The sequence below is a fragment of the Monodelphis domestica genome, chromosome 3 (genome assembly GCF_027887165.1).
Source record: "Monodelphis domestica isolate mMonDom1 chromosome 3, mMonDom1.pri, whole genome shotgun sequence".
Taxonomy (NCBI): domain Eukaryota; kingdom Metazoa; phylum Chordata; class Mammalia; order Didelphimorphia; family Didelphidae; genus Monodelphis; species Monodelphis domestica.
The window spans coordinates 59,313,415-59,338,736 of NC_077229.1; the positions used below are offsets into that span (position 1 = coordinate 59,313,415).

General features: G+C 40.8%; 1 protein-coding gene across 2 annotated transcripts in view; it reads right to left on the reverse strand.

Moving 5' to 3' along the window:
* Positions 1-20,595, reverse strand: part of GALNT9 (polypeptide N-acetylgalactosaminyltransferase 9) — a 581,478-nt gene extending 560,883 nt beyond the window's left edge. Inside the window, exon 1 of one of the 2 annotated variants that reach the window (XM_056821944.1) lies at positions 19,501-20,415. In XM_056821944.1, coding sequence (XP_056677922.1) covers positions 19,501-19,741 — 241 coding nt within the window. In that variant the 5' untranslated portion in view covers positions 19,742-20,415. Of the gene's footprint in view, positions 1-19,500 lie in introns of both variants that reach the window. The other variant, XM_056821945.1, reaches the window with a different exon arrangement.
* Between the last annotated feature and the right edge of the window lie 4,727 nt (positions 20,596-25,322).

Sequence of the window (25,322 nt, forward strand, 5' to 3'; positions counted from 1 at the left end):
CCTACCAGTCAGAAAACACAGAATGCTTTAAGAACACTGAACTGGACCTTACTTAGGATTTAGGAGGTCTGTGTCATTGTCTCATCTCTTACATAAACTGACTTGCTATGTGAACCTGGTCAAGTCACCTGCCCTCTTTGAAGTTCATGATCCTCATTTGTAAAATGGAAATAATGCTACCAAACTTAGACTCATCATATGAGTTCAATAAGATAATGGATAGGAAAGTGCTTTCCAAATTATAGATTTATATGAATATAAAATAATATTGTTGACTGAATCTGTTGTTCAATCGTTTTTCAGTCTTTACTCACTCTTCATTATCCCATTTGGGGATTTCTTGAGAGATATAATGGAGTAGTCTGTCATTTCCTTTTCCAGTTCATTTTACTGGATGAGGATGAGATGAGGAAACTGAGGTAAATAGAATTAAGTGACTTGACCAGGGCCACACAGCTAGTCCATGTTTCCCTAATCTAGGTTTCCATAAAATGAAAGATAATGTAGTATAGAGGAGAGAGTTCTGGACTTGAAGATGGAAGACCTGGGATTGATTCTTAGCTCTGACATTTATTAGCTTAACTTTTCCATGCCTCAGTTGCCTTATTTTTAAAATGGGGATAAATAATAAGTCACATTTAGGAGCCCTTAGCCTTTGACAAGCACTTTACATGCATTCTATTTCATTTGTTTCCCACAATAATCTTGTGGGATAGGTGCTGGTATCATTTCAGAAGGGCTTTCTTTATATCACCAATATTTAGCACAATGTTTGGCACATCTGAAGTGCCTAATAAAGCCCTGTTTTTTGACTAACTGATGGATTTGCCCAGTGTCATGCAGTGGCAGTGTATGAAGAAAGGCATGTCTTCTTGACTCAAAATCCATCATGCTGTACTAGGGAGCAATGAAGAGAACCCTACTTGAGACATCAGAAAATCTCAATTCACTCACTTCTTTTCCAGATAATGGGAAAAATCTCTTAACATTTGTAGGTCTCAGCTACCTCATCTAAAAAGTGAGGGAGTCAAAGGATGATGGCTAAGTCCCTTCTAGCTCTGAATTTTTGATCCTACTTTACATAGTTGAGGAGAGAAAGATGACATGCCTAACTTAACATGAGATAGAAACATCAGCTGGTATTACTTGGGGGTATAATGTGGTCAAACCCCTCTGCTGGAGAAGATTTTTGGAACTACAGCACCATATAACTACCCAGAATCACATAATCCTGCCATTGCTATCTTCTTGGCCAGACTTCTGCACACTGGTCAGAGCATGACGTCTCCCATTTCCAGAGTGCTTTTGAGAAATTACTCCCTACGTTCATGGGAACAACTTAGAGATCCATTCCTCACAATTCCCTGCCAGCATGGGAGTTGTAAAATGGCTCACAGGTGCCTCTAGCATGACTCCTCCGGGCATGTGGCAGCAAGGGGAGGCCACAGAATGGGTGTGTGCTGGGATATAAGGTTGATTTTCTAGGAAAGCAGCTAAATGACACATCAAAATGGCCCCAGTCTTTGTCTCTCTTTTTGCCTCCACACTGTGAGATGAATGCATCTCTTAAATATCTTTTAAGCCATCCAGCAAATGAGTTTCTACATTCTGGATATGACAATTAAAGGTGATCCTCAAAGGGAGCTTTTCTGAGGAAGCGCCAAGTTTTGACAGTCTAAAGTCCAAGGCAAGTTGGAATGAAATTCTTGACCAGGCAGAATCAAGCTAACAATGATAGTCAACCCAAGCTCAGAGACTATAATGTCCTCTCTCTCTTTGGAAGGACTGTTTTCTATTGTGCTTTGGTGTAAGAAAAAAAGTGATAAAAACCAGTCTGGGGATTTTAGATTCAAAAAATCTCAGTGAGAAGGGACCTCAGAGACCATCTGGTTCAATCTATAGCTGACCATAAATTCCCTTCTGGGCATCCCCAACTAGCAACTTCTTAAAATAATCAGTTACCCACTACCTACAAAAGCAGTCCATTCCCTGTTTGAGGAGATCTAATTATTTTTTGTTCATCCTTCTTTTTCTTTTCTTTCTTTTTCAAAACCTTTACTTTCTGTCTTAGAATCAATATTGTATATTGGTTCTAATGCAGAAGAGTGGCAAGGACTAGGCAAACGTGTTTAGGATCACACAGCCATTTTCGAAGAAAACCAATGGCATAACATATTGACTTGTTTGTGAATTGGATCCAAGTGAGAAAGAGTTGTGCAAAGCCATCAGAAAGTCTCTTAAACTTCCAATTATCTACTTCTGCCCTCCTGAGTCACATAGAACAAAGATAATACTTCTTCAGGGAGATAGCCTTGAAGAAATTGGAATGCCATTATCTTGGACTTCCCAAGTTGCAAAATTACAGAATCGAAAGGAACTTCAGATTTAATGTATAGCCTAGTCACATCTGCAAAAAGTGGGTCCTGGAATAATAAGGATGAGTTAAAAGAATCCCTAACCATTCTTCACCAGTTGACTCTTCTCAATCCCTTGCCTCATTCAGCAGCTTAGCACAACAATCACAGAATTGCAGAGTTGGGAGGGACCTCAGAGGTATTGAGTCCAATTTCAGGTTTCCTCTCTTAGGGTAGTGAGGTGGATAGACAGTGGATAGGGTGCTGGGTCTGGAGTCAAGAAGACCTGAGTTCAAATCTTACCTCAAACACTGGTTTTGTTACCCTGGACAAGTCAATTAACCGTTTGCTCAGTTCTTCATCTGTAAGATGAACTGGAGGAGAAACTTTACCTGGTTTCTACAATTCAAATGCATGTTATCCTATTCAATATGAACCTGTTTGTTTTCAAGTCTTAGTTTATCACTTATATTAAACTGGACCATCTTCCCCCTCCTCAAAACAAACAAACAACACTCTAGTATTTGTGGAAACCAAGAAAACCCCAAATGGGGGTCACAAAGAATCAGACAATACTTAAAATGACTGAATAACAACAACAAATAATCCATTCTCCAGCATCTCCAGCAAATGTCATTTCAAAATCCTTCATTGAAAGAAGAGTTGCTATCTCCCAAGGGATCACCTTCCTTTTTGGGATAACTCACTGTGTTTCTTACCATCATACCTAAATCTACCTCTCTTCTCTGACAAAGAGCCCTTTTTTTCATCAGGTAAAGTATCCCTGTTTTTTGCCATCTCAACAGAATCATACAATTTTGAGGACATCAGTTATGTAAATGCAGAAAGATTTATTTTTACCAAGTTTCTTGTGAACAAAGGATAAAGTACCCTTTTAGAAAATAGCAGCAAGCCTTTGGGATATGCAGATGGCCCAGGAGAATTGTACATGCAATCCCTTTGCTTCTTCCCTTCATAGAGGGGAAGGGAATTGTGGGTGATGTAGGAGAGCTCTGGATTTGAAATCAGAGGGACTTTTCGGCTTGCTGCTTATTCCAGATGTTTCCCTGGGCATCAGTTTCCTCATCTGTAAAATCAGGTGTTGAAGCAAGATAGCTGATCTAAGGTCCCTTCCAATTCTACATCTATATTCCCATGATCCTTTAAAAAAAAAAAACCTTACCTTCTATCTTAGAATCAATACTATGTATTGGCTCCAAGGAAGAAGAGGAGTAAAGGTTAGTCAATGGGAGTTAATTGACTTACCCAGGGTCACATAGCCAGAAAAATATCTGAGACAAGATTTGAACCCAGCACCTAGCATCTCAGTGGAGAGGACAGGCAGATACTGCCCTTCTGGGGGAAGCCAGAAACTCTGAAATTCTTGTTCTCATAGTTGGAGACCCCTGGGTAACATAAGGCTATTTGAAGGGGGTGGAGATGCCTCTGCCACTAAGACCTGGGGCAAATTACTTTCCCAGCCTGTGCCTTTCATAAAATGGGAATCAGGCCATCTGTTACCTCCCTATTTTATCTTGCTATTCATGATAACTAGGTGCTAGCGGCACTTGTTTCTTCACACTTGGAATCCAAGGAGATTACTGGGTGGGTGGAGTTACTTTCCTTATAGCCAACAGTTTGGGGGGAGGAAGATGAAAAAGGGCTTGAAGTCACACTCTTCAAAATATCCTGTTAGAACTAGAAGGGACTTCAGGGGCCATTTAGTTCAATCCCCCCATTTTACAGATGAGAAAAGTAAGCCCTGAGGATGCTAAGGAACTTTCCCAAGGTCACATAGGCAGCCAGCATCACAGGTGGAATTTGAAAACCACATCCTCTGACTTCAAAGCTAATTCTCTCTCCTTTGTATCATGCTGCACTGCTTTCATTTTACAGAAGAAGAAACTGAGGGCTTAAGTTGGGGAAATCTCTGAATACAGAGATAGGCCTATGTATTCCTTCTTGAAACTGAGGCTGATTGGAGATGGAGTTGATGAGTGCCCAGATCTTATAGGCTCATTGAGCTAGAAGGGATCCATAGAGACCACTTTGGCCAGTATCCTCATTTTTACAGCAGAGGAAACAGAGGCGCAGAATTCTTGGTAGATCAGGGACTCTATTACCAGTTCAGTTTACTTTGTTAAAGTCTATTCTACCTCAATTCTGTGGACCTTCTAGAGGAGCAGCCCCTAATCTCTGGACCCAGGGCATTCAGTGAGCAGGGACCATGGGGAAGGTAGAGTCCCTAAATATTTGCTGCCCATAGCCCCATCCCAAGTTCATCACTCCACTCCTTTTGATAGAAAAGTTTGAGAAGCAGGAGAGAGCAATTACTTGAAGGATAAAAGGATCCCAGGGTTAGGGTAGGCAGAGACAACTCTAGGAAGGGATGATCCTCCAGCAGGGATTTGGGGTCTGACTCCCTCTTCTGCCCTATTCCACCTGAAGTTCTTTCTTCCCCCCAAATCCTTCTATCAAGGTGAAAAATGAAAAGAAGTGGTAACTTACTGAAAGGCCTAGGTCAAGGGTTTCCCCTTCTATGTAATAAACTAAGTTCTGTCTTCCACAAGATCTATGAACCTTGTGGAAGCTAGATGATGTAATGAATAGAATGCTTGAAGTCAGGGAGATTTCAGTACAAATCCTACCTCATAGACTTACTGGCTTGTGACCCTAAGCAAATCACTTAATTACTCTGCCTCAGTTTCCTCTTCTATAAAATAGGGATAACAATAGCACATACCTCCCAGGTTGTTGTAAGGATAAAATGAGATAAGATACATAAAGGTCTTTGCAAACTGAAATCTCTATATAAATGCTATCCATTATTATAATTAAAGAGCTCTTTTCATGACTCAAAAAGCAGAAAGAATACTAGTTCTAGAATCAAAGGATCAGAGTTCAAATGCTATCTCTAATATTTATTCTCTGGGTGATTCCAGAAAGTTATTTCTCCTCTGGTCCTCAGTTTCTTCATCTGTAAAATGGATGAATTTCACTTAATGGTCTTTGAGGTATATATGAACCTATGAGTTTTTAACTCAGTCTTACTGCCCACCCCCAGGGCTATGGGATGAAGGATAGTTTGAAAAAGTTGGATGGATGGAAAAATTCTAGATTATAAAAAGGAGCCAGAGAGGGAAGCAAAGTCACATCCATCAAAGGATGAACCTATCTCCATTCAGGTCTGAGATGTGATCTCCTTTCTGTGTTTTCAGTGGTCAACATTCAGAACATAGAGGAACCTGCCTGGCTGAGCCATGACCAGAATTGGACCTCCATCTTCACCTCAGGTTCCTCCAGCCAGTTGTGAGTTCAGCATGCTCTCCTGGTTGAGGATCTGGGTGATCGATGGATGGTTCTCTCCACATATGCAGATTGTAACTCCTCTCCCACTTGCAACAAATGGTCTTTACAGCTTTGTGGAGCCAACAGCATTCGTCAACCTTGTGATAAACTTCTTGGGTCCCACTTAGGTCTCTCCTCAGACAGACAATGGACCCACATCATAGTTCATCATAGGCACCACATCTGCCCAACTCTGAATGATCTGCCAGAGATGCCATTCTGCTGGCAATGCCTTTGAGACTCTGAGGTCACCTCTGTATCTTGAGGAGGTTTCAGAGCACTAATCTGGCAGAGAGTCATCCATTTACTTAAATAAAAATTGGAGCTATTTTTATCTACCCAAAGAGATCCCAATTCAAATGACCACATCCAGGTAATAATGGTTCCTGAAGCCAAGGGCAATGTTCCCAGTCATAAGTGTCTGAGGCTATTTCAGGGGCAAAGAGAAAAGCACATATCATCTTAATTGGGAGTCTGAGACTTGGGGAATCTGAGAAGAAGCATACTGAGTCAGAAGGGAAGTCAAACCCCAAAACACTTAATTGTGGTATCGACATTTGGGAATATGATAAAATGCATAAGTTGTTGGACTTGACATTAGAAAGGTGTGGGTTCAAATTCTACCCTAGACATTTAGTAGCGGTATGATTCTACACTAGCTAATTCGTCTCTGTGGGTCTTGATTTCTTCATCTAGAAAATAACATGATTGGAGTCAAAGGTCTCTGTTATTCCTTTCAGCCCTAAGTCTATGATCCTATGAATTTCTGGAAAGAGGCAATGAAGACAATGAAGGTGATTCCACTAGGATAGCCTTCTACTCTTCTCATTCTCAGGGAATCAAAGGTTATTCTTGACTGAGGAATTAACTAGTTTATACTTTCCATAGAAAATTAATAGAAAGTCAGCTATGATATCACTAGGCAAAGGTTGAGGAATGGTGAGGGTGAGTGTTGATTATGGAAGCCATTACATAAGAGTTTCCAACAAACATTGACAGATTTTCCCTAGTGCACTGAACTTGAATGAATTTTTAAAGTGCTTGGTAAGTACCTACTATGTGACAAACACTGTGTTTAAAAGTTGGGGATAAAAAACAATAAAAACAGATGGTCTCTGCTCTCAAGAAGCTCACATTCTTAGACTGAAGTGTAAGACTTCTTAGACAATGCACTTAAGCTCTTGGGACCCATCCACCATGTTTTCCTTCCCTTGTGCCTCACACCAGACTCTTTCTCCTTTTCCTATTCAGGAAAGTTTTCCTCCTTGACTTCTACCCTGCTTTCAAGCTCCCATACATGAGTCAACTCCCTTCATTAGAATATAACCTTCTTGAGGGCAAGAACTGTCTTGTTGCTTGCATTTGTGTCCCTAATATTTAGCACAGTATGTTGCACATTTGAAGTGCTTAATAAATGCTGTGTCTATACATCTATCTTAATCTAATACTCTATATCCTATCTGTCTAAAAATCTATCAATATCTAATTATCTATAGGCAGCTAGATGGCTCAGTGACTCAGAATCAAGAACACCTGAATTCAAATTTGGCCTTACATACTTATTAGTTATATGTTATGTTTTACTAGTTATTACTGTGGGCCAGTCATTTAACCTGTGTTTTCCTTAATCCTCTGGAGAAGGAAATGGTAAACCATTCCAAATATTTTCCAAGAAAATCCTATAGACAACATAATCCATGAGGTCACAAAGAGTTGGACATGATTTTAAAAAAAAGACTGAACAATAATTATCTATGTCTGTTCATCTATCTCTTTCAGTCTGTCTATCTATATCTTTAATAATCTCAGTCTCTTTCTAAGAATCTATATCTATCTAGCTCCAATAATCAATATCTATCTGTCTAATAATCTAGCTATTTAATAATCTATCTATATATCTATCCATCTATCTATCTAAAGAGAATAAATTATCAGATATTTATCCATCACCCACTACATGCCAGGTAGTATACTAGGCTCTAAAGTTATAAAGATATAAATGAAACAGAGCTTGCCCTCAAGAAGCTTAGTTTCTACCAAAAGATACATGTCCATAGAAACATATAAAAACAAGTTCGAACAAAATATATTGTAAAACACACACAAATCTATTTTGAGAAGGAGACTCTAGGAGCTGAGTGGAATCAGAATGTTCAGCAGTGGGGAGCATAGCATATGGTCTAGGAGTGTCCCAAAGTGCTGGCATATCTTGGAGCAAGAATTACCACTGACCTTTTCCTTTCCCTTCATGGCCAGGGAAAACTTTGTAATCATCATATTTAATGGGAATGGGAATGAGTTGACATTCTTATAATTAGGTAAAAGAGTGACTTTTGGGGGGAAGGACCAATGATAGTGGTTAGGGATGCTGGAATAGTCTGCTGACATTCCATGCATGCCCACACTATAGGTACATGCCATGTAATGTTATGACAGGCACATGAGATTATGTACACAACACCAAAGATCTAGAGCTTAAAGAGATTTTATGGGTCATTTAGTCCAGCTCTCTGAGTTTACATATGAAGAAACTGAGACCCAGGGAGGAAAATTAACTTGCCTTTGGTCCTACTGTCAGTAAGCAGCTGAGCTAGGTTGAACTCAGATTTTCTGATTCCAGATCCAGCCCTCTCTTTGCTATACCATAAATTCTTTGGAAACCTATAAGCAAGCACCATGCAAATAAGATAATAATTTGCAAATCACTTGACACGGTGCCTGGAATATAGTAGGCACTTAATAAATGCTCATTTCCTTCCCTTCTCCTTCCCACAAAAAAAATGCTAGTTATTGCAATAACTGGAGCACTGTACCTATTTTCTCTCTGGTGGCAATATGGGATTCCTAAATCCTGATGTCCAGCCAGAAAGAAAAAAAAATTGGACCATGGAAGGCACACTTGGGGAAAAGATGAAAGCAAAGATTGATAAAGTATCTATGGATCTGCTCCATGTCCTTGGTTAAGCAATTTAGAGAATGAAATTCCCTTAGGGATATGGAAAACTTTCCAATGCAGTTGACTTCTGATCCCAAGTCAAATAAATTGAAAATCTTTTTGGAGATGAACTTCCTTCTCTGCACAGGAAACTGACAAGGAAGTTCTTTAGAGATCTTTATAGATCAGGCATATTTATCTATTTATCAAAACAACCTTTAAGGGTGATCAGTTAAATGAGTAAGGCAAGGCTAAGCACCTAGTAGGTGCTTTATAAATGCATGCCTTTGGATGGTTTGGAGATACCAACCAGAAGCCTTCCCTAATAGGGAAAGTCCTAACCCTATCTCCACTTGATGCTCCATGTCCTTTTAGACATTGTTTTCTTTGCTCGTAGCATTTAAAATTGGAAAGGGCCTGAGAGAACCTCTCTTCTACTCTCCCCATTTTACCTAGGGGAAAATCAATTCAGAGAAGCTGGGACTTGCTCCAGGTTATATGAGAATTAAAGCCAGCTTTCAGAACTGGATCTTCCAACTCCACATCTACTCCTCTTTCACTATACTCTACTTCCTAAGATGATTGGAGGAAAGAACTGTGATAGGGTGGAAAGAAGGAATTAGAGAATCTGTGTTCAAATCCTTCTTATACCATATATTTCCTGTGTGACTTTGTACAAGTTTCTTAATCTCTATTTCCACATCAGTAGAATGAGGAGGTTGACCCTGATACCTTCTAACTCTAACTCTGTACCACAGTGATGTTATAACTTCTAAAGGATCTTCAAGGCAGCTAGGTGACACAATAGATAGAGCACTGAGCTTGGGATCTTCCTGAGCTCAAATCTGTTCTTAGACACTTACTAGCTCTGTGATCCTGGACAAGTCACTTAATCCTGTTGCCTCAGTTTCTTTATCTATAAATGATCTTGAAAAGGAAATGGCAAAGTATTCCAGTATCTGCCAAGAAAACTCCAAATAGAGTCATAAATAATCAAACAAGACTGAAAATAACCAAATGACAACAAAAAAGGGTTTCAATATACTGAAGGTCCTATGGTCCAAGTTTAATTCTTTGAGTGGTGTCTTTGGACTTCTCTCTGCAGTTAACAGAGACATTTCATTTGTCTGAGTGCATACTTTCCCCCTTTCCACTTTTCTACTCCCTTTTTTATGAGTTGTCTGCCCCTAGTAGATTATAAGCCCCCAAAGGGCAGGGAATGTCTTTCTTTTTATTTTTACTTATATCCTCAGGGCTTAAAAGAATTCCTGGCATACAGTAAGTGTTGCATAAATGCTTATTAAATTAGTATTCCTGTCCTAGAAGAAATTAGAGACAAACTAGGTGAGGTAGTGGATTAGAGTGCCAGATCTGGAGTCAAGAAGACAAATTCAAATCTGGCTTCAGACACTTAAAATTTGTGTATATCTGGGATGATCACTTAGCCTCTGTCTGCCTCATTTTCCTTAACTGTAATATGAGAACAATAATAGCACCTATTTTCCGGAGAATCAAATGAGGTAATATTTATAAAGCACTGGCATAGTGCCTGGCACTTAATGGGCATTTCATAAATGCTTGCTCCCTTCCTCTCCTCTAAATTCCTATTGTTGGAGTGGGGGTAAGGGATATGCAGAGAGGACAGAAGCTACATTTTCACCCCTGCTGTGTCCAGATCAGATCATTTCAGGTAATACTCTATCAGCTCCAATGAGATGAGCTTTCTCTTTTCCTTAGGTTTTTTTCCCTGCTTCTCTTTTCTCTTCTGTCTCCATTTTTTAGCTTTCTCTTTCTCCCTTCTTTTGTCTTGGGATCACATAAACTTAGAGATTTCATCATTCTCTATTTCTGGTTGGATGCCTAGAACCAAAAAATAGTCATTAATGCTTCCAAACCAGCTTAGAAGAAGGCCTCTTGGGGAGTGCAGGAATCTGTGCTTGGCCCTGGACTGATGAGCATTTTCAATAATGAGTTGGATAAAGGCAGAGGTATCATGTTCATCAAATTTACACTTGACACAAAGCTAAGAGGAACACATCATAGGTTGGATGACAGAATTGGAATCCCAAATGATCTCAACAGACTGGAAGGTGGGGCCAAATAGAGTAAGATAAAATTGAATAGAAAAAATTTAAAGCCTTGCCCTTGGATTGAAAAGAAAATACCTTCTCCATTTCAGGTTAGGAAAAGCATACGGTGGTTCGTCTGGGGAAAAAAATCAACAGATTTGAGTATACTGCAAGCTCACTGTGGATTAATAGTTTGGAAGCCAAAAGATCGATGAGATCTTAGGCTACATTGAGAGGTATAGTTTTCAGTATTGGGGAGGTGACTGTAATATTGTCATCTATCTTATCCGTCTACCTCCTCAATAGTATGCCCCATTCTGAGCACCAGATTTTAGGAGAAGTATTTAGGAGAGTGGAAGATGGCAATCAGAATAACGAAGGGCCTCATGTTCATGACATATGAAGATCACCCAAGGAATATTCAGCTTGGAGGAGATTCAAGGGGAACATGATAGTTGTCTTGCAATATTTGAAGAGTTGTCATGGAAAAAAGGGATTTTATTTGTTTGACTTGGTCACTAAGGGAAGAACTTGGAACAATGGGTGGAAGATGCTAAGAGGCAGATTTAGACAATGTCAGGAAAAGCTTTGAAGAGATCAGGGTGAGCCCAAAGTGGAATAGTCTGTTTTGGGAAGTAGGTAGTGTTCACCTTTAAAGGAGGACTAGATTGCCATTTAATAGGGATGCTGAGTTGAGAATTCTTCTTCAGGTACTAGTCAAATTAAATGGCCTCTAAGTTCCCTTCCAATGTTGAAATTCGGTGATTTCTGAGATTCAGTGATTTTTGCATTAGATCAAATACACTCTTCATTTGGAAAGAAGTTGTTGAATTGGGCCAACTGCCTTCATGAGTTGCTGGCAGGCCTCCTGGCTGTTGGCTCCTTGCCTTGGTTGGCACTATTCAAGGGTTTGGGGCTCCTTCTTCCTAGCTAGAACTTCAGTAATAGACTAACTCCTTGTACCTTCCATTGCCCTCCTCCAGTACCTCCCAGAAAGACCCTGATACTTACCAGATGAGTGACATTGGGTAAGTCATTTTCCTTTATTGATGTCTCAGATTTTTTATCAGTAAAATGAGGTATTGGATTAAATCCTGAGTGTCTAATATAAACCTGCAAGTCAAATGCAGTACAACCTGCTTGATGTGAGGATACAGCCTGAGATTTTTAGCAAAATCACAATAATACCAAAAGTAACATTTTCACAGATTACCTACATTTATAAATAAGGAATCTGAATCTTAAAAAGGTAAAGAGATTTGCATAGCTAATAAATGGAGGATATATGTCTCAATATTGGGTCATATGATTTAGAGTCTATTGACTTTTCTACAGTATCAGGCTTTCTAGACCAAAATGCCCTTCTCTGGTCACCACTCCCCTATATTTGTTTTCTCTCCTCATTGTCTATTACTTAATATAGTCTGTTACTTAAGTTACTTAAAAAAAGGGGTTGTTTTTCTTTTACCTGGCAAATAGTAAATGTTAAACAACTGATTTTTTCATCAATCCATTCCTTAATTGACTGATTGATTCATTTATTCTTTCATATCACACTATGTACCCTCAACCCAAGGAAAACTTCTTTCACACTGAAAGAGCTAGCCTCTTTCTAGACTCTAGTTTCCTCCAGGGAAAGCTCCAAAACGACACTAACAGAGAAAATCAGCCGATGATGGTGTTTCTTTCCTGGATTTTTGGGTCTAAAATTTGTCCCATTTTTAGAGTCCTTTGTGAAACTTTAAGAACATTTCTTCCTTACCAATCTCAAAATGGAGTAGTCTTATGAATTTGGTAGTCTTACCTCTTCTATGAAGTCCTCCTTGATGAAGATGATCAACACAGATGTCTCCTTTTTCTTACCGCTATTAATACTTATAACCTAAGCCATACTTTCTCATATGAAATTGTAAGATACTCTGTTGTGCTTTCTCTGCATTGGCCTCATTTACCCAGCTATACTGTGGTTGCCTTAAGGTCATAATTGTCTCTCACAGTATAGCTGAGCAGAGATCAGACTACATAGTAGGCATTTATTAAAGACTTGACTTAAAGACTGGGCTTACTAGGTGGAGCTACCCTTTAATAGCACTGAATGTAAAGTAATAATAATAATACTTTAAGGTTTACAAAATTTATTACTTGTACTATCTGATTTTCTTCCCACAATAATCTTGTGATGGGAAAATTAGTATTTTCCAAATGTTAGGATCATTGAGTTTTAAGGGAATGTGGAAACTCTTTATCTAGTATTTTACAGATGATGAAACAGTCTCAGAGGGGTTACAAGTTGCTCAGGGTCCCCACAGATTGTCTGAAGAAGGATCCAGACCCAGGTATTCCTGACTTCCTTTCATAGGAACACAGATTTAAAGCTGGAAAGGGGTCTTAGAGTTCATCTGGTCTAACCCTCTCATTATACAGTTGAGGAAACAATAACCCAGAGACATAAAGGGGCTTGTCCATGACCAAATAGCTAATAAGGGGAAGAATCAGATTTGAACCCAAGTCATCTGATTCCAAGGCCATATGTTTTTACTAAACTGCACTATCTCAAGGTCATACAGGTTTAAAAAGTTGAACCATGATTTAAACCTAGGTTCTCTGATTCCAATTATTCTTTCTACCCTACCACATATACTGAATATTTTCTCTTAAGAGGTTATTAGGTTTTATTTTCTTCCATTCACTCTGGGGAAAGTTGTTATGATGAAGATTTGTTAAAAGGTTGGCTAAACCAATCAACCATGTATGACAATATATATATATATACACAACATTTTTATACTCATAGTTCCCTGCCACCAACACATCTCACCAATGGAAGGAGAGAGATATATATTTCCTCATCTATTCTCTGGGGCCAAGATTGGTCATTATAATTAGAAAGATTCATTCTTTTTATTGTTCTTTTCATTTACATTGTTATGGTCAGTGTACATTGCTTTCCTAGTTCTGCATCCCTTACTACATATTAGATCATATTAGCCCACCATGTTTCTCAAATTCTTCATATTTGTTTTTTCTAAGGCAGCTTGGTGACACTGTAGATGGAAAGCTGGATGTAGAGTCAGTCATTTGGGTTCAAATCCTGTACCTATATGACTTACTAGCTATTTGACCCAAAGCAAGTCTCTTAGCCACTATCTGCCTCAGTTTCTTCATTGGTAAAATTAGAATAATAATAGCACTGGCCTTCCCAGGATTGTGAGGATCAATGAGATATTTGTAATGTACTTTGTAAATCTTAAAGTATTATATAAAGGCTAACTATTATTATTATTATGGTTCATTAATTTCAATTATACACCATTTATTTATCCATTTCCCAGATGATGTGCATTATTATTTTTTATGAAAAAAGTACTACTGCTAAGAATATGTTGGTATAAATAGAAGCTTTCTTTCTGTTTTCACTTCCTTGAATTTCTATACCATTGGGATCTTTGGGTCAAAGGGTGTGTATTTTAGTAGCTTTTAGGCATAATTTCAAATTGCCCTTAAGAACAGCTGGACCAATTCACAGCTCCACCAATAGCATATTTGTATGTCTATCTTTCTGTTGCCTCTCTAACACTATTTCCATCTTTGGATATCTTTGCTAATTTGGGGGGGGGGGTCAGGGGAAATCTAAGACTGATATATATGTGTGTATATATATATATACATATATATATACATATATATATATAAAACTCCTTTTATTAGTTATATGGAGCAATCTTTACCATGATTTTAATAGTTTACAATTCTTTTGAGATCTGTTTTTTTCCATAACTTTTTTTTTTCCAATTATTCATTCAGAGAATGGCTCTTGGTCTCACATATTGGTCTTAATTTTCTAATTGTATTTGATATCAGAATTTTATCATAGATATGCAATGGGTTTTATAGACATTATAGACACCACCACTAGGAGCCTATGCTTTACTCAATCTACCAGATACCAATGCCATTGACACTACATTCATTGCCTACTCTATTATGGCCCCCAGCCCCAGACATTCATAATAAAGCCACCCATAAAATCAAATCCATAATATCCTTTGACATCACCATTAATAAGAAACCCCTATTTTGACTTTAAATGATCACTCTATTGCAAATATTAATAATATGGAAATATATTTTGAACAATGATACATGTATAACCCAGTAGAATTGCTCATCAGCTCAGGGAGGGGGGAGGGAAGATGGAAAGGAAAAAAAAAACATGAATCATATAACCAGGAAAATATTCTTAATTAATTTGAAAATTTTAAGAAAAAAATTTAAAAATTTAAAAAAGAAAAAAGGAACCCCTGGGCAGAGCTACTTTACTGTTATTTGCTAATCAAGGTCCAAAGACAGCAGAAAACTTCTGTGCTCTAAGCACTAGAGAAAAGAGATTTGGCTACAAGGCATCTTTCTTTCACAGGATCATTATTGGGTTAATGTGCTGGCATGGTCACCATATTATAGCTATAAATATATTTATATTTATATATAGCATTAGTGGCTAGTCTATCTATGGGGAGAAATTTGTGGATGAGGTCTTCTTTCTGAAGTTCACTTGCCCTTATATTTTGGCAAAGACACACATGGCTATCAGTTTTTCATTTATATTGCCTCAAATTGATTAGTTAGATGGAAAGCATGTGGTCTTTTCCTAGGCAAAAGAAGACATGAACAACATGGAAACCATGGAACATTTTCATCCCAAGATGAAAAGATCAGAAAAATGATAGCCATTGTTGTCAGCAAACAATTCTTATGAGTTTTGTTTTTTGAGGAGTTAGTCTTAATCACTAAACCATTCCTCCATAGCTGGGGAGAAAATCTTCCCATCAATACTCCAATTGTATCTCATTCCCTGTAGTCCTTGTTCTTTCATTTGCTGCAATTCTCTTTGGATTTCATTCCTTTCTTTTTTCCACATGCCAGACTAGACTTCACAGTTAAGTTTAGCAGTATGAAATTTTAAAAGTAGAATTGACAAAAACAGAGAAAAAATTTCCTAATCAACAATTCTCCTTTTTACCCCAGCTGCACTGATTTTGTTTATGCAAAAGCTTTTCAATTTTGTGTAATGGGAATGGTTAGTTTTATCTTTTTTAGTTCTCTCCTTTCTCTTGTACTAAGAATTTCACCTCAGAAATAGCTATGAATGGTGGTACTATCCATTTTGTTCCATTTTTAAATTATGATAATTTTTATATTTAGACCATTTTGGATTTTTTAGGGCTTAAAGGGTGTGTTGGTAGGGCAATTATTAAAGCATTCTGGGATGTGAATGTGGTCCAAAAAAGGTCCCTTTCTGGCTAGGGTAAGTCAAGGTATATCTGACCCTAAAGAAAGGCCCTGAAAGAGGGGATCTTTTTACCTGTTTATTTTCTTAGTGTTTTTCACTAGGTAACCTTCCAAACAATGACCTGAATTTTTACACCCTTAGGAGAAGCTGCCTGTGCTTGTTAAGGAGAGAGAGGATTGGACTACTCCCTTACTCTCTCACAAAGTCAATGGTTTCTCCCTATCAGGAACATAGAATCAAGTGTCTTGGTTTTCTTGCCATAATACATTTTGGGTATCTCTCACCTTGAAGGATGAAGAAGGGGAGCCCTTAAGCAGTAGAGAGCCAGTTATCATGATGTTATACAACCCCAGCAAGTTGCCAATGTTTTTATATAATCTTCTAGTTCTCCCCATAAAACAGCCCATAACACCCTGGCAAATAGATTTCAATGAAGCTGCATGCTCTTACTGGGATACACTGTTCTGCAGTGATGAGTCACATTGATGGAATAGCCAAGATTAAACTTCAACTCAACTTTTCCCTATTCTCTCTTCCCTCTTTCTCTACCTGCTCCCCACCCCACCCCCCACCAGAGGAATAGAAAAGGACAGAAGAACCATAAGTCTCATTGCAAAACCACTTCAGAAGGAAAATCATGAGTTGTGTGTATGATGAGAAGGAGCTTATGAAATAAGGATGATGCCCTATGCTCTCTCAAAGAGAATTTTGGAAGACCACATAAAGATTTAAACAGCCCAGCATGCAGGTATAGGGAGTGTTTCACAGATCTGAGTGAAAATTCTGTTCCAAGACTTCTGGGGAAATGAGCCCACCAAGGGTTCCAACTCTGACTTAACTAGAAACACTAAGGGTTCCTGCCCTACCCTACCTAGACCCACTGCAGGGTTCTCATAATTTTTTGTGTGTGCACCCCTTTGGCATTCTCTGGCAAAGCTAATCACGTAAAACAAAATACATAGGATTATAAAAGAAACCAGTGTATTGAAATGCAGTTTTCCAATTTTTTTCTTAAATAAGTTCATAGACCTTACGTTAAGAGCCCCTGCACTAAAGTTCCTGCCCTAACCAGACCTACTAAAAGATTCCTACCCTGTTGTGAATGGATTCATTTAAGGTTCTTGCTTTCCTTTAACTGGACCCACCAATAGTTTCTGTCTTGCTCTAACTAGACCCACTTTAAATTCCCATCCAAACTCCATATAGGGCCACTACACTGGCCAAACTGGAGCCATAAAGGTTCATGGAGAAGTTTAATGACATCCAATAAAGATTTGTACATAGGTCAAATGAAATCCCTCAAGGACTTCTCCCTTAACTTAACTAAACCAAGTACATGTTCTTGCTTGCCTAAGTATATCCAACAAGAGTTCTTGCCTTGGGCTTACTGGACCCTCTAAAACAAGAGTTCTTAAAAAAATCTTTATCTTTCTTCTTAGAATCAATACTCTATATTGGCTTCAAAGCAAAAGAGCAGTAAGGGCTAGGCAATGGGGGTTAAGTGGTCACACAGGGTCACACAGATAGGTAGAATCTGAGACCAGATTAGAACCCAGGATCTCACATCTCTAGGCCTGACTCTCAATGCATTGAATCACCTAGTTGCCCCCTGCAAGAATTCTTTACCCTAAAGCATCTATAAACAGATTTCATAGAGTCTGTGGATTTAAAAATATATATATTTTGACAACTTTTTCACTGAAATTGGTTTTCTTTATGTTCTTATGAATTTTATTTTATGTAGTTAAAATATTTTTCTGAGAAGGATTCTATAGTCCTTACCAGCCAGCCAAAGGGATCTGTGACGCAAAGAAGGTTAAGAATCCTTGCCTTAAGAAGTTCTGCACTACCCTCCAGAAGGAAATGCTAGATTTATGTTCAGAGAACAAAGATTCAAATTGTAGTTCCCCTACAGACTGTGTGACCTTGAGCAGACAACTTCATCTCTGTGGGCCTTTGTTTGCTGATCTGTAAAAGAAGAGGCTTGGACTAGATGGCCTCTGCATTGCCTTCCAGCTCTAAGGCTAGAAACCGATATTTCTTGGACTCCAAGAGAGAAAGTATCATGCATGGCAAGCTCCAGATCAGGAGGCACTGCCTCCTCAGGGGGGAGCTTCTAGAGGGTTCCTTCCTACATTGCTCTGTTGCCTGTTATTGCATGGGGGAAACTTACAGGTAGAAGACTGACAGTGTATAAACACAAGGCAGCCCTTTTCAATCTTTCTGGAGCTTTCACTACAGAAAACTGTTAATTGTGTAAGCATTCACAGACACAGACATAGATACACAAACTTTCTTCCTTCCCTGATTCTCTTGTGCATCACAGAACCATCAAAGCTCCCCCCTCCAACACCAACACTATCAAAGGACCACTTTCTTGTCCTGCAGCACAAAGTGGGGGAAGTGCAGGTTTCCATCATATGGCCTTACTTGAGTGTGAATTACAGTGACACTAATATAGATTTATCTTCCAGACTGATCCTGCCCTGACCAATCGATGGAAGAAAGTTCAATGTCATTTTAAAGCCAAGTTTATAATGGATGTTTCAAGGGCCCTGAAGCTTAAAGTCACTACTGTAAAGTAGCCTCATCTAGGGGCCTGCCTGCAGGTAATAATGTGCTAATCATCCACCTGGAATATTTGGCTTTAAGTTTAAGTATCCTCAAAGTCTGTTGCTTCCATTTTCTAGAATTTTTTATTGAAGATTTTCCCAATAGGGCTCACAATGAAGGCAGTTTGCAAAGGAGTAGGGAATTGGGCTACAGGGATGGGTAACAGAGAAAGGAGCATATTCATTTGGGGGGATCAAAGCGAATTCGAGGGCCAGTTTTAAACCCAGGAAACCCCAAAAGCCACGGATGCCTCGTATAATAAATACAGTTACATCTGAATACCTCTGGACTGGCTCTTCCTCCTTTTTTTGTTTTTGTTTTTTTTTTGTTTTGAGCCCCCTTCCACTTCCCGACTTTATCGTTTCTTTTAAAGAGGTAAGGAGAGAGTAACTTGTCTACCGGGCCTTTCACCTTAAAGCTGCTGACCAGAAAGCAACACCTTTCCCCAGACAATATTCTTCCTTGCTATGAAGCGTCTATGAGAGAGCCGTCTCAAAAGTTCTCACAAGATGCCAATTTGGACTAAGCCCTGTCTCAATATTTATTGAGTAAATCAATGAAAGGTTCTCATTCCATTCAGAGACATGAAAACGCAGAGGCCAGAAAACTAGCGCCTCCGTCAACCACCACCTCCTCCTCAGAGGTTGATTCCTTCTTTAGGAAGAGCTAAAAAAGGCTAAGGGAAGTCTAGTATCTCTTTCGCTCAAACATAGACCCGATCCCACCTGAGCCCAGAGCGCTGTCCCTGGTGCCTGTTCCCCATGCAACACTGGCGGGACAGTGCATCCGCGCCCCCTCGGGGTGGAGGTGCGCTCTCACTGCACCCTTCCTGGGCTCCCAGCCCCCTCCCAGTTCCTCCCTGCCGCTGGCCTGGTCCCGTGCGCTGCTCACCATTGAGCTGGTTGTAGACCACCTCCTCTAGGTGGTCGAGCCGTTGCAGGATGGCCTCCCGGTCCAGGATCACGCCTGCCCTGGCGTGCCGGCTGCGCACCCGGCGGTCGGCGCTGCGCACTATCTGCACCAGCTCCTGGGAGCGGTCCTGCAGCCGACAGTAAACGGAGAAGAGGATGATACCCACGAACACCAGGATATTCACCGTCAGCAAAGTTTTGATTTTCCTGGCCACCGCCATGAACGCGGCTGGGGCGGGGGCTGCTTCACCCGCGGGGCATTCCCGCCTGGCCGCTGGCCGCCGCAGTTTCTGCGCGGCCAGCCACCCCGGGCACCATGGGCTGGCGCCGGAGTCCGCGCTACGCCCGCTGTGCCTGCGGTCCGCGGCTGGACCCTGGACGGGGAGGGGCGGGGCAGGGAAGGGCGGAGTGCGGAGCTCTGAGAGCTCAGCTTGTGGGAGCTGTCCTTTTCAGCACCACTCTACATTCCTTCCGTCGGCCCAGTCACACCTGGGGCCCCGGCTGCCGCCTCTGGCCCACGGCCCGGGGGCTGCGCAGCTACAGCCGCCCGCCCGCCGAGCCGCTGCTGCCCAGCCCCGATCTCAGGGCGCAGGGCGCAGCGCGGAGCGCAGCCGGCATCCTCCGGAGGGACTCAGCTTAGCTTGCAGCCCCTGGGAGACGAGGACTGGGGGAGCCCAGGCTTTGGGAGCCGAGACGGCTGGGCCCGGGGACACTAGGGTGCTGCGGCCGCCTCCGGGGCTGAGCTGTTCAGGGCCAGGGGCGAAGAGACAGAGGAGGAAGACTAGCGAGGGCGAGGCGGCGGGCTGGCCGGCTCCGCGCGCTCTCTGCCTCTGCCGGCTCCAGCCCGCCCCACAGCCACAGCGCCGGTGCGGAGTGACGCGGCAGCCTCAGAACTCATCAGCATGCACAGAGCGGAGCCCCCTCTGCCTCTGCCTCCTCCCAGTCCCCGCCCCTCTCCGCCCCTCTTCTGCCCGCCCTGGCCCTGCCCGCGGGGTTCCCGGGGGCACCCGGGATTGTGGGACAACCTCAGCTGGGCTAAGCAGGCCTGTTCAGGGGGCGAGGCCATCTCCAGGCTTGAGTAACGAGTTAACAACGCTTTGCTGCCCCTGGAAGGTGCGGGCTAGAGAGGAACACCAAAGGCATCTAAGGACATTGGAAATACCATCCCCGGCCGCCCCCAGTTCTGCTAGTCCTGCCTCCAGTACCAGGAGAGCACCTTTCATCCTCTGTAAGCTCCAGGTGAGGGGCATGTGAGGCCTTCCCTGGGACCGATGGGATGAAAGAAAGGGGATAAGTTAAGTCTGTGCCAAGGCCTTTCTCTATCCTGTCATCGTAGCCCCTTTTGCCCCCTCCCCTTCAGCGTGGTTGTGGCCATGTCCGTGGGACTTATAAAGAGCATCCAAGAGAAAGAGTCTGGGGGGGGGGGGGGGAGTGAATCTCTATGCCTATTTTTTTAGTCACGTAGCTCCTGCCCCACCCCTCAACCCCGTTCCCATCTCTCATTCTGATCACCACTTTCCAAGGACTTCGTTGAATAATTCTAAGAGAAAGATTCCCTCTTGAATGGTATGTAGGACAGGATCTTTCACTGTGTGACCTTATTCTGGAGGGAGGAGAAGGACTGAGATGGGACTGGCAGGGATCTGATCCCTGAACCAAATCCAAGAAGAATCAAAAGCACTGAATTTACTCAAAGATCAAAGTTGCCTATGTTTAGAGTACTCCAGATCATCTACAGATTCAGTGTAACCCCTAGGTTCCTCCCTCTCTGCCTTAGGAAGGAAATGGATGAGCTTTGGTCAACAGAAATGTGTCACTCCCTGCTTCTCTTCCTCTCCCTAAAAATATGGAGAAATAAATTTATCACAAAAGTTTCCTTATTTTTTACTCCTAAGGTGAACTCTCCAGCTGACTGAAACAGACATTAGGGACAGTGGTCCCACAATGCTTCAATTCCACTGACGCTGTGCCTGTTGAAAAATTGTGCTTCCTGAGATTCTCCTCAGGAAATATACATTTGCATTTTTTAATACACTGACTGCTCAGATTTGTCTTGTTAGATGTGCTTAAATAATTCAGACTATTATTGCACTATCCATTGATTTGGGCATAGCCAACTGAAGAAGCAGCTTTCCATTGTTACCACTAGTACTCAGGGGATCAATGCATGCACAGCAATCCTATTTAAACACTAGAACGAAAGGACAAAAATACTACCTGTCTTATATCAGACTTTTATTAGACATGATGCTATTTGGAAGTAGTCCTAAATTAGTCAAGTATGTGTATCAGGGTTCTGTTTGTTCAGGATGCTAATAATGATTAGCATTTATATAGCATTATAAAATTTGCAAACTTAAACCTCAGAACAGCTCTGGAAGCTGAATGCTACCAGTGTCTCCATTTTATAAATGAAGGACTTAAAGTTAACAGATATTAAGTGAATTTCTCAGGGTCAATGTGAATGCCCATGGTCAGTTAAGTGAAATGCCCATGCCTAAATCTGAGTAACAAGATTTGAACACTAGTCTTTCTGAGTGGAGTCCAGCTCATAACCAAGTTGACTAGGGTAATAATTTGAGAAGTTAATTCCCTGATTGTAATCAACTGAGTGGGAAAGTATCGACTAAGCCTATCTTCTTCCTGAGGAATGGAATGTGTATAGGCAGAGGGAGAGAAATTTAATTATATCATCACTTACTGGCAGATACAACTGACCAAAGAAAGCAGGGCATATTTGTCTGAACAAACAAATGATTAGAGTCGACAATAGAAATTTGGACATTAACCTCTATTGAATCTTTAGCTATAAGAGGAATGCATGCAAGTCTGTCAAACACCTCTATGCTGAACCTTGTTGGGGTTTTCCCCCTGACTATACAGAATTCTACAGCAAGAACAGGACCTTCCCTGATCTCAGCCATTAACTCTTTTGGAATTACTCTGTATAACTTTGCATATGCATTGTATTTATTCTTCTACATACAAGTCATTTGAGAGGCAGAATAGCATAGGAGATAGGAGTTGACCTCAGATCCAGGAGGTCCAGGATTCAAATCTTGACTTTGGCATTTACTTTATTACTGGGGGAAAGTGTGGCATTTGAGTTAAAGTACTTTCCTATGGATACACAGCTAGTAAGTGTCTGGGGCAGTATTTGAACCTAGATCTTTCTGACTCCAATCCAGTGCTCTTTCCAATATAGCCTCATAAAGAATATAAAGAAAGAGAAAAGGAATTCATACAATCATTTATGGTCTGAATCATTTTGGGATAAAGGGGAAGGACAGTATGACAAGACAACTCTGGATTAATTAATTTCAAAGTCTTCAGTTTCAAATCTAGGGCAATCAAGTTTCTGTTTCCTGATGTTCTTGCACTGACTGGAAGGATAGAATTTGGTTGCTGGTGAAGCCAATAATTAAATGGTCTAGATCTAGTTATCAATTTAGAAATTATTGAAGCCGTCATTCCAAGGCTTAATCATGACCTTGGGGAGACCCTAAGTTCTTAAAGCATATTCCAGTAGAGTGGAAATTTTTGGTAGATCCTACCTAGATGGGCAGCCAAGTGGCACAGTGGATAAAGTGCCAGGACTGAAGTCAGGAGAATGATTCAACTCCCCGAGTTCAAATATGGCCTCAAACACTTACTAGTTATGTGGCCCTGGGCAACTCACTTTACTCTATTTACTCCAGTTTCCTCATCTGGAAAATGAGCCAGAGAAGAAAACATCAACCCAACCCAATATCTTTGCCAAGAAAATCCCAAATGACATCACAGAGAGTTGGATAAGACTGAAAAATGGTTGAACAACCAATCAAGGTAGAAAGTCTTTGATTTTGAAAATAGTGATGGACTGTGCATCTGCTGATCAAGAAGCTGCCTAAGTAAATAGGAAAGATCATCAGCAGTTGGTCAACAAGTATTTATTATGTGCCAAACACTAGGCTAAGTTCTGGGGAAATGACAACCATTAATTCCCAACTCAAGGAATTTATCTTCAGTTCTTCTGAAGTCCTAGTTCTTCCAAGGACACACCCGGATAGATAGATAGATAGATAGATAGATAGATAGATAGATAGATAGATAGATAGATAGATGCACGAATAAAAGAGAATAAATTAAAGGCAGGTGAACACAAAACAACTAGAGATGGAGGGCACTGGCAGTTCTAGGGATAAGGGAAGGCTTTTGAGTAGAAGGTTATTCTTCAGCTGAGTCTAGAACAAAGTGAGGAATTCTATAGAATGGAGCTGAGAAAGGAGAACATTCCTAATATAGGGAGGTAGCCAGTGTGAAGATGTGGAGGAAAGAGAGAGTATTGCATGCAAAGAATAGAGAAAAGACCAGTATGAATAGACCATAGAGTGTGTGAAGAAAGGGAATGATGTATAACAAGGTTGGACATAAAGGTTGGGATCAGGCTGTGAAGGGTTTTAAATGCCCAACAGAAGAGTTTATTTTTTTCTGTAGACAAAAATAAGTCACTGGAGCTTGTTGAACAGTAGATGGATATGCCCAGAACTGTGTTTAAGGAGGATGTCTTCAGCAGTTGTGCTGATGATGGATTAGATTTGGAAGATATTTGAACAAGGAGACTTCAAGAAGTGGAACAAAAGTGGTGGCTGTGTAAGTAGTGAGAAGAGGATGGATATTAGAAAGATGTTATGGAAGTAGCAATGTCAAGATTTGGCAACTAATTGAGGGAAGGGGAGGAATAGTAGAGTCAAGTATTATGCTGAGGTCATAAACCTAGGAGACTGGACTAATGCTAATACTTTTAACAGAAAAAGGGAAGTTATGTGACAAAGGGCTAAGAGGCATAGGTCTGAGTTCAAGTCCTACCTCAATCAAGTACTTGCTTTGACCCTGTGAGCAAATCATGTAAGCTAAGCCTTGGTTTTCACAGTTGTAAAATAGGATTAATAGTACTCTACAAGGGTAGCTAGGTGGCACCACAGTGCGCAGAGCCTGAGGTCAGGAAGACTCATCTTCTTGAATTCAAATTTGACCTCAGACTGTGGGACCCTGGGTAAGTCATTTAAATCATGTTTCCCTCAGTTTCCTCATCTGTAAAATGGGGATAATAATAACACCTACCTCCCAAGCTTGTTATTAGGATTAAGTGAAATAATATTTGTAAAGTACTTAGCACAATGTCTGGCACATAGTAACAGCTATATAAATGTTAGCTATTATTCATAATATTGGGAGGCTAGGTGGCACAGTGGATAGAGTACCAGGCCTGGTGTCAGAAAGTCTCTTCTTTATGAATTCAAATCTGGCCTCAGACACTTACTAGTTGTGTGACTCTGGGCAAGCCAGTTCACCCAGTTTGCCTCAGTTTCCTTACCTGTAAAATGAACTGGAGAAGGAAATGGCAAACCACTCCAGGATCTTTACCAAGAAAACTCCAAATTGGGTCAGGGAAGAGTTGGACATTAGCAGCACTTTCAGGGCTATTGTTTGGATCAAATGAGACAATAAACTTCAGAACCCTATGTAAATATCATTAGTATTTTATGGAATAACTTCTTATGTTGCAAATGAGGAAACTGAGGTTCATAGAGGTTGTGTGACTTGACCTAGGTCACACAAATACTGAGAAGCAGAGGAATTTGAACCTAGAAATTCATTCACACTGCCCAGACACAGTAGCACTGAGGTACCCTTTGGTGTCACTGTCATTAAAGTGACACAGAGGGAGGGACCAAGGATAGGATAGAAGCTGAAGGTCAAATGGTGATCTCCAGCAGGAGATCTTCCTTTCTCTAGAAACAGAGAACCTTGGGCACACAC